The sequence below is a fragment of the Mytilus edulis genome, chromosome 10 (genome assembly GCF_963676685.1).
Source record: "Mytilus edulis chromosome 10, xbMytEdul2.2, whole genome shotgun sequence".
NCBI lineage: Eukaryota > Metazoa > Mollusca > Bivalvia > Mytilida > Mytilidae > Mytilus > Mytilus edulis.
In genome coordinates this window covers 38549707-38565490 of record NC_092353.1, presented here as the reverse complement: position 1 = coordinate 38565490, position 15784 = coordinate 38549707, and the positions used below count along the sequence as shown (strand labels likewise).

The window sequence follows — 15784 nt, the reverse complement described above, 5'->3', positions numbered from 1 at the left end:
TTAAATGTGTTTTATTCCTTTCCTAACTGATGAAGAAAGGATAAGGGATAGATATGTTGAAATGTGTGGAAATATATAAAAAAAAATCACTATCAAATATGTCAAAAACGTCACTTTTCATATGGTTCTTGTCTAAATTGAAAGTAGCCACATTCATGTACAGGCTCAATCTTCTTATATGTTATGTATTATTATAAAATGATAACACAAATTAAAATATTAAGACTGAACACCAGTGTAGACACTCCATTTCAGATATAAATCGTCAAAAATAAGCATATGTTTCATTTTGGGCCTTTTTTAGCTGACAATTATTATGGGCTTTGCTAATTGTTGAAGGCCATACAGTATCCTATAGTTGTTAATTTATGTGCCATTTGGTCTCTTGTGAAGAGTTGTCTCATTGGCAATCATGCTACATCTACTTTATATATATATGCTAAAAATATGAACATTTCAATCTTTTTGCATGCATTAGTGATAGTAGTACTTGATGCATGTGTATTGTTTCGTAAAACAGCCAATATTTATGTAACAAAAGTGTTGTTCCTCTCTATATATATCTGAAAGATTTTATTTCAACAAATTTTGGAAATTATTTATTTTTTACTCTTTTAACCGTTTTTGAAAAAGCCCAATTATCTTTTATTACTGTCACTTAAGTGAGAGAATCTTATGAACATATCGGCTTCAAAGTTGATATGACATTTCCTATTCTATAGGCAGCGTGAAAAAATTCCAAAGATCTTTTAGTGTACAAAATCTTTGACTTTTCTACATTTAAGTATATACATAGGTATTAGCTATTCCAAACTAAATGACAACTGAGAGAAAAAAATGACCAACGTATATACAAGGATCTTGTCTTATGAAGGGATACATCTACTTTGGTAAATATCACTCTGATCCCCCCAAAAAATATCTGAAACTGACATTATCAAGACGCTTGATTTCGTGACAACATATTTGTAACGTTTGGAGGACGTGTTTGTCAACAAACAATCGGCATTCCAATGGGAATAAATTGTGTCCCTCTTCATGCTGACTTTTCCTTCATTCTTCTGAGGCTCACTTCATACAGGAACTTCTGATGAAGAAAGAATAGATGCTTGCCCTCATCCTTAAACTTACTTTCCGCTGCATAGACTATGTTCCATCACTATACATGCTAAATGGTTCAACATTTTGTTGACTATGTTAAACACATTTATCACATCGAACTTGAGATAAAGTATACAAGATATACAGTTAACTTAAGTAACAGTTAAGCTTGCAATCTTTGTCAAACATTGTTTTTTTATTTTGTCATCATCCCCTCGGGAAATAGGTAAGTTGTATACTATACTTCACAATATCATTTTTATCATTAGACAGGACTCCCAAAAAATTCTAATCACTAATATCTTTTATATTGAGGGGGAAGGGGTGCTTTACCTTTGGAAAATGAGGTTTATGAAATTGTTTTCGAGTTAGTTAGTTTTCCAATTTTCAAAAAAGATGAAATTCAAATAATCTAAATGACGTATTCACTATCCTTGAACTATGACGCTAAATCCTCTAATGCATTCTTAAAAAATATACTTAGTTAAAATCACCATTTTCTACATCAGGAAATGCACTTACCAAAGTCAGTAATATGACGGTTGCTTTCTATTCATTTGATGTGTTTTAGCTTTTGATTTTGCTTTAAGATAAGAAATTTCCGAAGTTTTTTCTTGGTATTCGCGATCGGTATTTTTGTTATTTTGTTCTGAATTTAAAAAAAAAAGCCTCTTGTGTATTATTAACCACAGAGTAACATAGCATAACATTCTCATATTCCAATGTACATGGTGATGTCGAATATTGGGCATAGAATTGCTCTTTAAAAAATGTATGTTGTACATGTATTATTTAAAAGTTAACTCATGATCTATTTATATATAAATACAGAAAAACACATACACACACACCAATGTGTCACGATTTAATTTAAAGTTAAATGCTCTGCATTCATAATCCATTGTGACAATAAACAATAATTTTTAACGTGTGTAGTTGTACTTTCGGTCGTTTCGGTTTCGTTGAATTCATAATTAAAATATCTAGACAATGGTCTTTATATTAATTCATATGTTTGTACTACCATGGGATATTGTTCCCGAGTTTAAAAAAAAGGTGTATAGGACTAATTATCAATTTCATTTTATTAGATTTGACAGAATTGTAATTCAAAACCGCTAAACTATTCATTTAAAAAAGTAGTTTAAAACAGAAAAGTTTTTGTTACATTTCAGCAGAGCTATATCGACACCAAACGCAAATGTGTGGATGTTTAAATACAGTTGAATAGGTAGGTCTACTTTTTATATTAATACATGAGAAAGAAGACACTAAATAAAGGTAAGTAATGGCATGTCGAATATTTACAAATGTCTGCCTAATAAAAATTCAAATAAAATGATTTTTATAATCATTCTACAATTCAATTGGTGAAAAAGAAAATGAAATATAAAAATGCTGATAGCAACATTAGAAACAAAGAAAGCACGACGCAAAGTGTTAACGTTAAAATATATTTATAGATAATCATAGATTGAAAATTAGACTGTAGTGTCAAGTATACACATGCACTATAAAACCAAATTACCATAGATCTAAACAATCAGTTTTAACAAAGAAAATCCCAACCTTCCTCAAATTCAGCACAACAAAAGTGCCAATTCTAACACATCAGATGATAAAGTTTGACCCATTTAATGTTATAAAGAGTATATGTTACTCAAACTGAATTTGGAAGTTAGTCGACCATCAATCAGTCATTCGATCAAGTTGAAACTATCAAGACGGAAGGTTCATACTATTTATCATATGTTTAGTAGTAAATACAGTAGTTTTGCATATGTGATAAATAGCCTGCTGTTTAATCCATATCGCGCAACTTTGATGCGCACCCTTTATCACATACCCTTTATCACACCCCTACTTTTTTTTTTTTTTTTTTTTTACAGAAAGTCAGTTTTGGTTTTTTTTTTTGCTTGAGAAAAATTTTCCGCAAAATAGGTAAATTGTTTGAATGACGTTATTGTTTGGTATGTGACGTCACGAACGTCGAGTTTTCATATTGTATGTGACGTCACGAACGTCAAGTTTTCATATTTTTTGGCACACTAAATGCAACTATGAAAAATACAAAACACACAAATTAATACAATAATAAACAAAATATTTTTAAAACAACAGCACGCAAATTGTAAGGTAACCCAGGTGCTTCGGATAAGTAATTGATCAGTTCTTTTAAGGCCTTTATAACAAGACAAAAGTAGAACTGAAGGTAACCAAGTGCTATGGATCAGAAAACAGTTCATATAATATAATACTCTTCTGTTGAAATATATGATAAAGTGTATAATACATGGCAAAATCCGTATCACATGCCGTATCACCCTCGACCAATATCATTCCTCGGGCCTAAAGGCCCTTGGGCTAATATTGATGTCTCGGGATGATACGACATATGATACGGATTTTGCCATGTATTATTCTCAATTTATATAACTTTAGTGTCTTGTGTATAATTTGGAGTTTAGTATGGCGTGCATTATCACTGAACTAGTACATATATTTATTTATGGGCGGCCAGCTGAAGGACGTCTCCGGGTGCGGGTATTTCTCGCTGCATTGAAGACATATTGGTGACCTTCTTCTGTTATATGGTCGGTTGTTGTCTCTTTGACACATTCCCCATTTCCATTCTCAAATTTATCAACAACATATTCTAGATATAAACACGTCAAGTATAGTTACTTCTCGTTTTTAAGTAACTATTTTTGCAACTAGTATTTCTAACCAATTTCAGTGCGAACTAATTTTTATTTCGTTTTTAAGCAAATGAAAATAGGGTTTTTACTTATTTTTGAGTGCAGAACAACTCTTTGGTATTTCTAAGATAAGTGAAAAAAATCATCCATTATGCCTCTCAATATAAAAAAGAAGTTGCATACGCTATGAGTTTATTACTTTGTTACAGTTAATTGGTACGACCAATCGGGATGTCTATCAGTCTGCAGAAAACTCCAGAGATAATTCAGCATGTCCAAAGGTTGAATCAATTTAGCATCAAACAAAACTGTAAGCTATTTCTGGCTCCGGGCCTTTTAAAATTTGATTCACAATTTTCCTAAAAAGAGACAAGCAGTAATCATTATGATTGCCTATTTTCACTTCATAATATTTTTTTTTCTCAATTTGATCTGCTTACCCTTCCGGAACACCTGAGATCACCCCTAGTTTTTGGTGGGGTTCGTGTTGCTTATATTTTAGTTTTCTATGTTGTGTCATGTGTACTATTGTTTTTTTGTTTGTCTTTTTCATTTTTAGCCATTTCGGTGTCAGTTTATTTTTCGATTTATGAGTTTGACTGTCCCTCTGGTATCTTTCGTCCCTCTTTCGAGGAAGAAGAAAAACAATGAAAAATCCACAAAAAAAAGAGAATTTAAAGTGCGTTCATAAAAGTTACCGCAACTCACAGTTATTCGTCAGAAACATATCATATAAATAATACAGAATAACCGAGGCGGAAGATGCTTAAAGGATAATCATACTTTAAACAAACTGATAAAATCAAACTTTACCAATCAACAGAACAAATGGAAACCAAGTCTGGTATACCCGTCTTGGAACAGGCATTTTTCTGTGTGAAAAAAAACCAGTGTGTCAAATCTTGTGTTATAGCTAGCTAAGCCGTCCACTTGTATGACAGATGATTAAAGTTTCATTATAATTACAAAATTGGATGTGGACCCAAAACAAAACTAATTATAAATTAAATTAACAATAATATGGATCTAGCAGTCAGTTTAGTATGCGTTCATTATCACTGAACTAGTATATATATTTGTTTAGGGGCCAGCTGAAGGACGCCTCCGGGTGCGGGAATTTTTCGCTGCATTTAAGACCTGTTGGCGACCTTCTGCTGTTGTCTTCTCTATGGTCGGATTGTTGTCTCTTTGACACATTCCCCTTTTCCATTCACAATTTTATTATCTAGCAGTCAAACTAACTAAAATATTCAATCGAACTTTTTAATGAATTTACAAAGACGCCATCAAAACTAAGAGGAAAAGATGCCAGAATGATGGTAACTACAACTGGAATATATTCGTCTTCATGTTTGAAACAGGTATTTCATTATGTTTAACTAATTTATGATGGCGTCCATATAGTTGTCAAGGAGATGATTCAATCTTCACTCTTGGTTTCGTGAATAACTTGTAAGCAACAATGTTTTTTCAAGAGAATTATGAAAGGAAAAAGTTTATAACTTTATTTGTGTTTGGAAAAAAAAAGATTTTTTGAAAGATATATTATTATCATATCTTATTTGCAGTAGCCTCAGAACATAGTCAAATTCAAGGTATGTCATTTATTTATTTTTTTTACTAATGGTTTTAGCATGTAGAGGCAGTAGTTTACCGAATTTGAAATAGAAACGATAAAATTCAGTAAAAAAACACAAAATTTAAGGGAGCGAGATCCTTGCTGCTTCCATCTAGAAAACATATCAATAACAGCGCTATTAACGCATATAAAACTGTTAACAATTTCATACAATTAAGCTAAATATATATGTCAGTGAGACAGTTGTAACATTTGACTGAATATTATTGCAGGTGATGTATTCTTATCTTTAGTCGCTTATATGTTCGACGCAAACGGTCCCTGTCCTATTATAAAATGTCCCTTTGCATGTGTAAGTTTTCTTGATATCGATTTCAGATACAACTCTCTTCTTAATTTTAGTTATATGTGCTGACTAAAGTCCTAACATAATCAATTAAACGGTAGTATAAAGATATCGTTTATCAAGAAAATCAAAAACGTTGTCACTTGGGAAGATATAATAATAATACAAAAAGCATCTCATTCCAGACAAAAAGCACGACACCAATAGGCGTCTGATTATAGTCTGTTTTGTCGTAGACTTTATTATGAGCTTCTCTTGAAAAAATATAAAACCTAATATGAAAAGTTATTCCAGTTTTAATTATATAAATTTAAGGTTCATTAGCATAAAAATTTCGGCAGTATATTTAGAGGATTGTTGATTATGTAAATCAAAACATAATCAAGCTATAATACGTGTTGTTGATATTTTCAAAGAAATACATATAACAAGGATCTAAATTCAACCTGTTAATAACAAATAAAGACAAAAGTGAAAGTAGTATACCGGTGTTCAAGAGTCATAAATCGATTGAAAGAAAACACAAATCCGGGTTAAAAACTAAACGAACTTAATTCATTCAGAACCATAGTTTAACCGTCATTCCTTTCATTAAATTTAAAGCGTCACTTGTTTAATTTTTAATTAATATTTACCAGTGGTATACTAGTATTTTAAATAAGATAATACATTCCACTTTTTCTAGGAATTTACACAATAGAATACGATAGTACAAATGAAAAAGAGGAAATCGTTGTTACAGAAACTGAACACAGTAAGTCATAGTCATGTGTGTGTAGTTATGTAAAGCAAATCAACACAGTTGTAATAAATATAACAGCACACCAGCACCTGTCCTAAGTCAGGAATCTGATGTACAGTAGTTGTCGTTTGTTTATGTAATATATACGTGTTTCTCGTTTCTCGTTTTGTTAATATAGATTAGACCGTTGGTTTTCCCGTTTGAATGGTTTTACACTAGTAATTTTGGGGCCCTTTATAGCTTGTTGTTCGGTGTGAGCTAAGGCTCCGTGTTGAAGGCCGTACTTTAACCTATAATGGTTTACTTTTTAAATTGTTATTTGTATGGAGAGTTGTCTCATTGGCACTCACACCACATCTTCCTATATCTATGATTGTTAATAGGTGATCTTTTTACTTGACTAAGTCGACTTTTTTTTAATTTTATATCTTACTTATCTTAATATCTATGAGAAAATAAAGAGCGATTATTACATTTCTTTTTTGACACCAAAAATCGAAGTTTTTAAGGAATATTCTAAAATAAATCTACACTAATAGACGTATATCAATGATATGAACAAAATCACGCCATAAATTTGTTTGGGGTATCTTTTTTTTATTTTCTTTGTACATTTAGAATGTTACTAATTTAAAATTACAATTTTAATGAATTTTATAATTTGATACGATTTCTCATTTATTTAGAACCATGGTATGGTTCATACATGTTTTTCGTTCTCGTTTTTTTTTATATAAATTAGACCGTTGGTTTTCGTATTTGAATGGTTTTGCACTGGTAATTTTTAGAGCCCTTTATAGCTGGCCGTTCGGTGTGAGTTAATGCTCCGTGTTGAAGGGCGTACTTTGAACTTTAATGGTTTATTTTTATAAATTGTGACTTTGATTAAGAGTTGTCTCACTGGCACTCATACCCATTTTTTTTGGTTTTTTATTTTATCAATTTGTCAATCGAAAATCAATTAAACAGTTATTTCAAAAGGCAGAAAATGAATACATTTTCATCATTTTGGCTGCTGGATCTCAAACAACTGTCATATACATGATTTGAGCGTACTATACGCGTATGATACATCAATTATTTATCCAAATTAGTTTGCAACTAATATTGGTATTTTCCTAATATAGTATTGACCAGACATGATATTTATCGGTACTTTGTTTCAGGTAACTATTCACTGACAACAGATAAATGTATGTGTTTAAAAGCTGGTAATGGAATGCTTCTGATTGACGGGGAACGTGAAAGTCAAAATTGTTTTAGCGATATTCTGACAGTTTTTAGTCCGGCTGGGTTTCAGTTGGGGAGTGTGAGGAGAAGGTAATTGCAAATATTTTGGCCACGAGCATCTCTGAAGAGACATGTATTGTCGAAATGCGCATCTGGTGCAGGAAAATTGGTACCGTTAATGTTATAACTTGAAATTATCATTTGTTTCTGTTATTGTTATAGTTTTTTTTCTCGATTGAATGGATTTATATATTATATTTTGGTGTCTATTACATCTGACTATGCGGTATAGGCTTTGTTTATTATTTAAGGCCATGCGGTGATCTATAGTTATTTATTTCTATGTCATTTGTCTCTGATGTTGACTTGTCTCGTTGACAATCATAACACATCTTCTTATTTTATATCTAACACTCAATTGGGATCAAGACCAATTTACCCTTTATTTTATTCAATATGTGGCATTAAAATAACAAGAGAAGCAAAATCTAATCGTATGCTAGTGATAGTGCATGTAGCAAGCATCGTCCTTAATAACTCTGTTCTAATTATAATTTGTTTTCCTAATTCTTTTTTATGAAAATTATGGACATTAATCTTTTTATTGTTGCGTCTTTTTATTATTTATTTTATCATTCTTTCAATATTTTCGATTGACTTTTAAAAAAAATTGTTTATGTTTTTCTGTTTATTTTTACATAGGGGGTTTGATTTGTACTCGCAATATGATATTTTTGACGGCAATATGAAAGAGTTATTTCACCTCAAATCTGACCCTTCCGAAATTGTAATACTGGTAAGTCGATCAAGTAATATGAAATATATAAAGCACCAAATTATAATATTCAAACCACCATTTGCCATTGATTCCCCATAGAGACAACGGAATCAGTAGTTTTAAAAACTGTGTATTCAGTTGGTACCAAACACCTAAAATAAATTTGCGCGTTTGATTTTCATAAAACTTGACAAAATATTAACTTTGACCCTTTGACAAAAATATAAAAAAAAAGAAAAAAACCTTGAACGACACACTTTCTCGGAAAAAAATCATTGGATGTGTAACAGATTGACTAATTGAAGCTTAATATTTCCTTAACAATACAACGTGATTAAAACCTTTATCTGATTTATACAGAGTTATCTCCCTGTACTATTAAAACCACCTTTTAATATGTTATTAACAGTTATTTTTTACATTTTCCTTTTTTTGTTGTTGTGAAAAAAAGATAACAACTTTCTAAAATGATGAATTGATGAATACTGTGTTTCGTTATAAGTATTTCCAAGAGTAGAAACAAAAATATCACACACATTTTTATACATTCTTCTTTTAAATTTCTGTATGTAGATATAGAAAGATGTGGTATGCGTGCCAATGATACAATTCTCCATCCACATAACAATTTATAAAGTAAACCATTATAAGTCAAGGTACGGCCTTCAACACGGAGCCTTGGCTCACACCGAACAGCAAGCTATGAAAGGCCCAAAAAATTAGTAATGTAAAACCATTCAAACGGGACTTTTTTCCCAAAGAGTTTTCTTATACACGTACGTTTTCATCTGGTTTAGTTTGTAACCCAGATTTTATTTCTCTAAATCGATTTATGACTTTTGAGCAGCGGTATACTACTGTTGCCTTTATATTTGTCATCATGATTGTCTAGTAATTAAGAAAACAAAAAAGCAACTAAAAAATCGCATAAGCAGAGGAGATCAAATAAAAACATTAAAAAGACAAATTTAATGCGCCATAAACATAATTGAATAATTGTTCATAATCTAAAAGATGTGAATATTGATATCTAGAAACAAAAGTTTTCAATATAAAAATAGACCCATCTCTTTTGAAGTAGTAGAACTTCTTAATTACATATATAAAGAAACAACTCCAGATTTTTTGTTTTAAGAGACCTATGCCAATATATATATAAAAAAAACCAGGCAATTCAATCGAAAATAATTTGGAATCAAACTCTTATAAATCTTATCTTACAGAACCATAGCAATGCAATTGTGGCTACAATCAGTCATAACACAACAAATGCAACGTTTGATATCAGCTGTAAGTTGATAAAATGATATAAATTAATACTTAAATGATACATTCATCAAGAACCCTGCATTTAATAAGGAGATATTTCATAGCAGCCATATATATATTTTCAGGAAACCATGGGTCCGCAATTTACGCTTTTAAGATAGATAATCTGTGATAATATAAGTTGACAATATAGAACCTTAATATTTAAATGCATTTCTTCATATTTGTACATATCTTTTGTATTTTCGTTTTGTTATATTTAACTTAACAATAGTAATCTTTTAGAAATTTTGGTCCTCAATGCTCTTCAACTTCATACTTTATTTGGCCTTTTTAACTTTTTTGGATTCGAGCGTCACTGGTGAGTCTTTTGTAGACGAAACGCGCGTCTGGCGTATCTACAAAATTAAGTCCCGGTATCTATGATGAGTTTATTTACAACCACTGGGTCGATGCCACTGCTGGTGGAGATTTATTTCCCCGAGGGTATCACCAGCCCAGTAGTCAGCACTTTTTGTGCTGACATGAATTATCATTGATATGGTTACATTTATGAATTAACTGTTTACAAAATATTGAATTTTTGAAATACTAAGGCTTTTCTACCTCAGGCATAGATTACCATAGCTGAATTTGGCAAAACTTTTAGGAATTTTGGTCCATAATGCTCTTCAACTTCATACTTTATTTGGCCTTTTTAACTTTTTTGGATTCGAGCGACACTGATGAGTCTTTTGTAGACGAAACGCGCGTCTGGCGTATATACAAAATTTAGTCCCGGTATCTATGATGAGTTTATTTGCAACAAATTGAATCTATGGAATAAGAAGTCGGTTCCTGTATATGCCTACACTGGAAATGTACTTACAAAATAGTAAGCAAAATAATTCAGTCTAACCAAACAAGCTGCAGCACAAAATAGACAAATAAGCAAGATGTATAGTGCTATTTATTTCATATTTGTGTTGACTTGTGCTTCAGCTGATAATAAAAATGATATGGCAGAAATTCAACATATTTACTATTATTAAAGCACAAGTTTGATAATTGTTTAAATCTTATTACATTGACAAAAAGCAAAAATATAAAAAAAAAAAAGTCAAAAACAATGTCATGGCAAAAAAAAATAAAAACGATCAAAAGACAGTATACAAAGTACAGCATAGAAAACTAAACTGGGTAACACGAATCCAAAGACCAAGGGCTTTTTAGGGGTAAGCAGATCCTGTTCCTCATGAATGATGATCGCACATGGCAAGTTTTGCGTTGCACTGCATCTTTCGGTAAATTCTGTGTTGCAAAGTTGAAAATAAACATCAAATCGATAAATGCTGTTATTTTTTGTTTTTCTCATAAAACTATCGTAAATAAAAAGTTGCATTTGTAAAGACAGGAAATGATACATTTAATCTTATAAGTTAATCATTTTATGGTGCTATATTTGTGTTGTGTCGTAAATTAGTTTTAGGTGCTCGTTGTGAATTTGTTGCTTACATGTTGAAATGAACTATGATTTCATGTATTTATGTATTTCTCTGTCCTTAGTGTTCGTGCATTTATTTGTACTGTACATTACAAGTAATGTTGTCATTTTAGCGAGATTTTTAACATTGTCATATAAGCGGGCAGTTTGACAAGCCATTAAACCAAGCTATTTATGATTATTGAGCAGCGGTATACTACTATTGCCTTCATAGGCATAGTTTTAACTATGATTCCTCATATTATTATAACAGACTACTCTAAGTAGAAACATTTTGAAATTGACAATCTCACCACTTATTTAATGAAATTTATAATAATGTGGTTTTGAGTTTTTACACCACCGGTTGATACCACGGCTGGTGGACATCTTCCCCGCGGGTATCACCAGATCAGTAGTCAGCACTTCGGCACTGTTATGATTGATATCAAATCTTCTTTAAACAATCCGTTCATTAAACTATAAATTTTCAAGAAACTAATATTTAAACTGCCTCAGTCGAGGTTGATTTTAGACGCATTTGCCTTTCATTTGTATGTCTTCTTTGGTATAAAGCTCAACAGTTGTCTCGGTTCTTAAATCCTTGGTTTTCAAAAATTCAGCTTTGATCGATCCTGATAAATGTGAATCCTAAAATCAGCTTTGGGTGCATGAAAATTATAAAGTTTTGTTTTAATTTTTTAGATTTGTTGGATTATTGATTTATGTATGTAATGGCGTCACGCGGTCAAAAGGAACAAAATAGTCTACATTTCCTTTATCTAACTATAAAAAATATTTCATCATTTATGTTGGGGACAAATAATTTCCTAAGACTTTCATTTTATTATATATTTCACTCAATTGTTTATGATAGATAAAATAAAGGCGAAAGATACCAGAGGGACATTCGAACTCCTAAATAGACACAAAATGACAACGCCATTGCCTTTCCTTAAAAATAAATAGACAAACAAGCAAACAATTGAACACAAAACAAAACATAGAAAACTACTGACTAAGCAACACGAAAAGTGGGGGTGATCTGAGGTGCTCCCAAAGGGTAAGCAAAGTCTGCATTACACATTTGACACCTGTTGTGTTGCTTTTGTTAGTACGAACCTGGTTAAAAGTTTAAATTAATTTGGTAAGTCACATTAATGATAAGGGAACGGGATTGAAGTTACGACAACATATCCGTATCATTAGAGAAACGAATATTCTGTAACGGTCAATCAAGCCGTGAGTGCGTCAGTAAAATTCACGAAAGGGTGAAATAAGCCTCGCCATTTGAACTCTTGGGTTAATAGTTTCCTTGTGAGCAGCAACCTATTATAAAGAAGGATGCCATGATAGAAAATACAAGTTTGGAAATATCGTATGAATTGGAAGATATATATACTCCGTATACGTATACAGGCGTATGTGTTCGGTTTTCAATTATACCTCTTCGTGTACGCGGTTATCACCAGCTAATAATGCAGCACTCTGATTTCGACATTATAAAATGCAGCAAATGTGGAAAGAAGAAAACAATAATATTCCATAGGCTATTCTTATCAGAGACATCTATTTATAAAGATGATTAAAACTTGTTTTCTTTGTGCAAAATTTTGCTTATATTAACTTTCAATAAAAGCAATACTTTCCACCAGAAATATGTATTGGAAATAATACCTGATTTCTTCAAATATACTGAACTCCGACGAAAATTCAAAACGGAAAAATCCCTTATCTAATGGCAATATAAAAAGCACAAACACATCAAACGAATGGATAACAACTGTCATATATCTTATTTGGTACAGGCATTTTCTTATGTAGAAAATGGTGGGTAAAACCTAGTTTTATAGCTAACTAAACCTTTCACTTGTATGACAGTCGCATCAAAGTCCATTATATTGAAAATCAGTGACTTACATCACATCATTACAGGAAAATTAAATGTTATAATCTTAATGACTAGTAAAAAACTAGCAAATATGTAACAAAGAAGCACAAAATTGCATATACAAACGACTAGATGAGGAACTTGATCAATACAGTTGAAAACTACATCAGAAAAGGTTAAAGCGCTGGCCAGATAAACTAAATTATGACAATTTATCTAAATAAGAACTGCGAAGATCCTTGTGAAGTGATTGTTTCCATTCCAGATCAATTAGGTTCAAGATAGAATTTGATTAAGTTGATGCTACCGAACTTTTGGATTTTCATTGTAGTGAATATTGGACAGATGTTTATCCTGTCATCATTTCTTTTGTAATATTGTTTTTTTGTTTTCAGACAAATTTTGAATCATGCGATTAAAACTTTAGTTTTATACGCTTTGTCTATTCTTAATATGACAATGAGAATAAGATAAATATTAAAGAGAAGTAAAGCAACGAACCACTAGTATCAGTCTGACATTTCAGCCATTGTTTTTTGCTCATGGAATTTGCTTCTAGATTCGAGTTTTGGATTTTTCTATCATCAAACATGCATAGCTCAAACCTGTTCTTGATCTATTTGGAGTTCATAAGATTATGATTGTTTTGAACCCCCCTTTGTCCATATAGATAATGAGTATGCGCAAATATATGTTCAAATGCATCCTTCCTCTATATAATCAGTTTTATTTATAGTTTTGTTCTAATACCAACCAGGTCAATCAACAACAAATAAATTGTGTATTTGCATTTAAATTCCACAAACTTTTATACTAATCATAATAAGTCTTGTAAACTTGACGACAAAATATTCTATGATATAAATTAATTATAAACATGGAAATAACATACAAATGCTGTACTGTATAACAAATTAATTTGATTCCGCTTACTGATTACTTCTTCCATTGTTTCCTTTCAGATCAGTTAGAAACATCCGCCATCGAAAAGTTTTTGATACTAATATGTGTATTAATGTGGACGAAGCATGAACAACTGTACAATGAGAGTCAGGATTATTGTTGCCGACTGATTTTGAGGCAGTTAACACTATTTTTGATATCATGCATCCCTTAAATTCGTAATAACAGTATATGTGTTTATGATTTTATCCGTACCAAGTCGTGGATATGACAGTTATCATTTCGTTTGATGTGTTTGAGCTTTTGGTTAGCACTTATATCTAGGTCGGTTGAAAACAAAACTTTTCGACAAAAGAACTGATTTCGGCTTCCCAATTGGGACTTATTTTTTTTAGACCAAGAGTTCCAAATGGTGAAGTTAATATCATCACTTTGTATATTTTACGGACGCCATAACGGGTCGGATGTACATTGTGGAGTGTCCGTTTCATAAATGATATCGAATATTATGTTTCTTATGTCGTAACTGCAATCCTGTTCCCAATTTCACGAATATGACCTACCAAGTTAGACTATTTACCGGCTTTGTAATAACATAAGGCCGCGTGTTGAGCTGGATATTCTTACCCCTCCGGAGCACCTGTGATCACATCCAGTTTTTTGGTGGGGTTCGTGTTTTTGTACCCATATTTGTGACATTTTTACCTTTTGTGTTGTCAATGTAATTGAATTTGATGCGACTGTCATACAAGTGAGAGGCTTTAAAAGCAGGTTTAATCCACCATTTTCAACATTTGAAAATGACTGTGCCAATCCACGAATATGACAGTTGTTGTCCATTCGTTTGATGTGTTTTATCATTTGATTTTGCCATTTGATTAGAGAGTTTCTGTTTTGAATTTTCCTCGGAGATCTAAATTTTGTGATTTTTCTATATGCTTGTGCGGAAGGTGCTGCGAGTTTAAAAAAGTTACTATTTTGTTATATTGTCCATTGTTCATGTAGGTTCTGATTGATTATGTCTCATGCAATTTTCACTATCATATTCTAGTGTTAATTGTTACAACAGCACAAACAATTGAAAGAACTACACACAATAAAAATCTTTTAAATGGGATATACCAACCCCTCCTGCATATAACATATGCATTTCCCAGACTTTATAAAACATCACCAGTGTCTGAGCAGAAGGTTTGTGAACTATGAAACATGTCAATTAACGTCACATCCTTTTTTCTGAAAAAGTTCATCAAAGATACCAAGACTATCTTAACTTCACAAATAATACACAAAGGTCTTGAAGTATTTCTCATAACTGACGTTGTTTATCATCTCAGTTACGTGTTAAGGAGATTCGCTACTCAGTTTCAAAATAACAAGCTTTTCATAACAGTAGTGTATATTGATAGGGGATTAATAAAAGAACAAAAAAAAAGCAAAAAATATATAGGTCAATGTGCTTGTTTTCGAGATATTAGCCATTGTCTTGTCTTGTCTTGTCTTGTATGAATATCCTGCCTTAAAGTTTGAAAGGCACACCTCTGGTTTCAGAGTAGAATAATTAAATTGGTGTATATAACACCCACAAATGTTTCTCACAATTTTCAAAATCTAAAACAGAATAATTTAGATTTTAAATATTCACGCCTTTGACTGAGTTGTTGCAAGTAACCCTTTCTTTTTATTCGTCGGTAATGTTAATAATAGTGTATTACGTCTAATATGCAACGCAAAGCAAAGTTTTCTACTAATGTACGCTACAAGTTGAAGAAAGTCAGCACATC

General features: G+C 31.6%; 1 protein-coding gene across 5 annotated transcripts; it reads left to right on the top strand.

Annotated features, from left to right (window-relative positions):
* Positions 1–2051: 2051 nt before the first annotated feature.
* Positions 2052–14230, top strand: LOC139491097 (uncharacterized). 5 transcript variants are annotated; one of them, XM_071278456.1, is made up of 8 exons: positions 2052–2332; positions 4010–4110; positions 5369–5395; positions 6411–6479; positions 7634–7787; positions 8400–8493; positions 9699–9765; positions 14060–14230. In XM_071278456.1, the coding sequence occupies exons 2-8, from the start codon at positions 4032–4034 to the stop codon at positions 14212–14214; spliced, it is 645 nt and encodes a 214-aa protein (XP_071134557.1). In that variant the 5' UTR covers positions 2052–2332; positions 4010–4031; the 3' UTR covers positions 14215–14230. The 5 variants fall into 5 exon arrangements, with proteins under 5 accessions (XP_071134557.1, XP_071134560.1, XP_071134562.1 ...); XM_071278457.1 differs by having other exon boundaries at positions 2323–2382; XM_071278459.1 differs by lacking the exon at positions 6411–6479.
* The last annotated feature ends 1554 nt before the right edge of the window (positions 14231–15784 follow it).

Coding starts and splice junctions, on each gene's coding strand:
- LOC139491097 (XM_071278456.1), top strand. CDS start 4,032: ATGTCTATCAGTCTGCAGAAAACTCCAGAGATAATTCAGCATGTCCAA. Junction 4,111..5,368: donor ATTTAGCATCAAACAAAACT/GTAAGCTATTTC, acceptor TCTTATTTGCAG/TAGCCTCAGAACATAGTCAA. Junction 5,396..6,410: donor AGAACATAGTCAAATTCAAG/GTATGTCATTTA, acceptor CACTTTTTCTAG/GAATTTACACAATAGAATAC.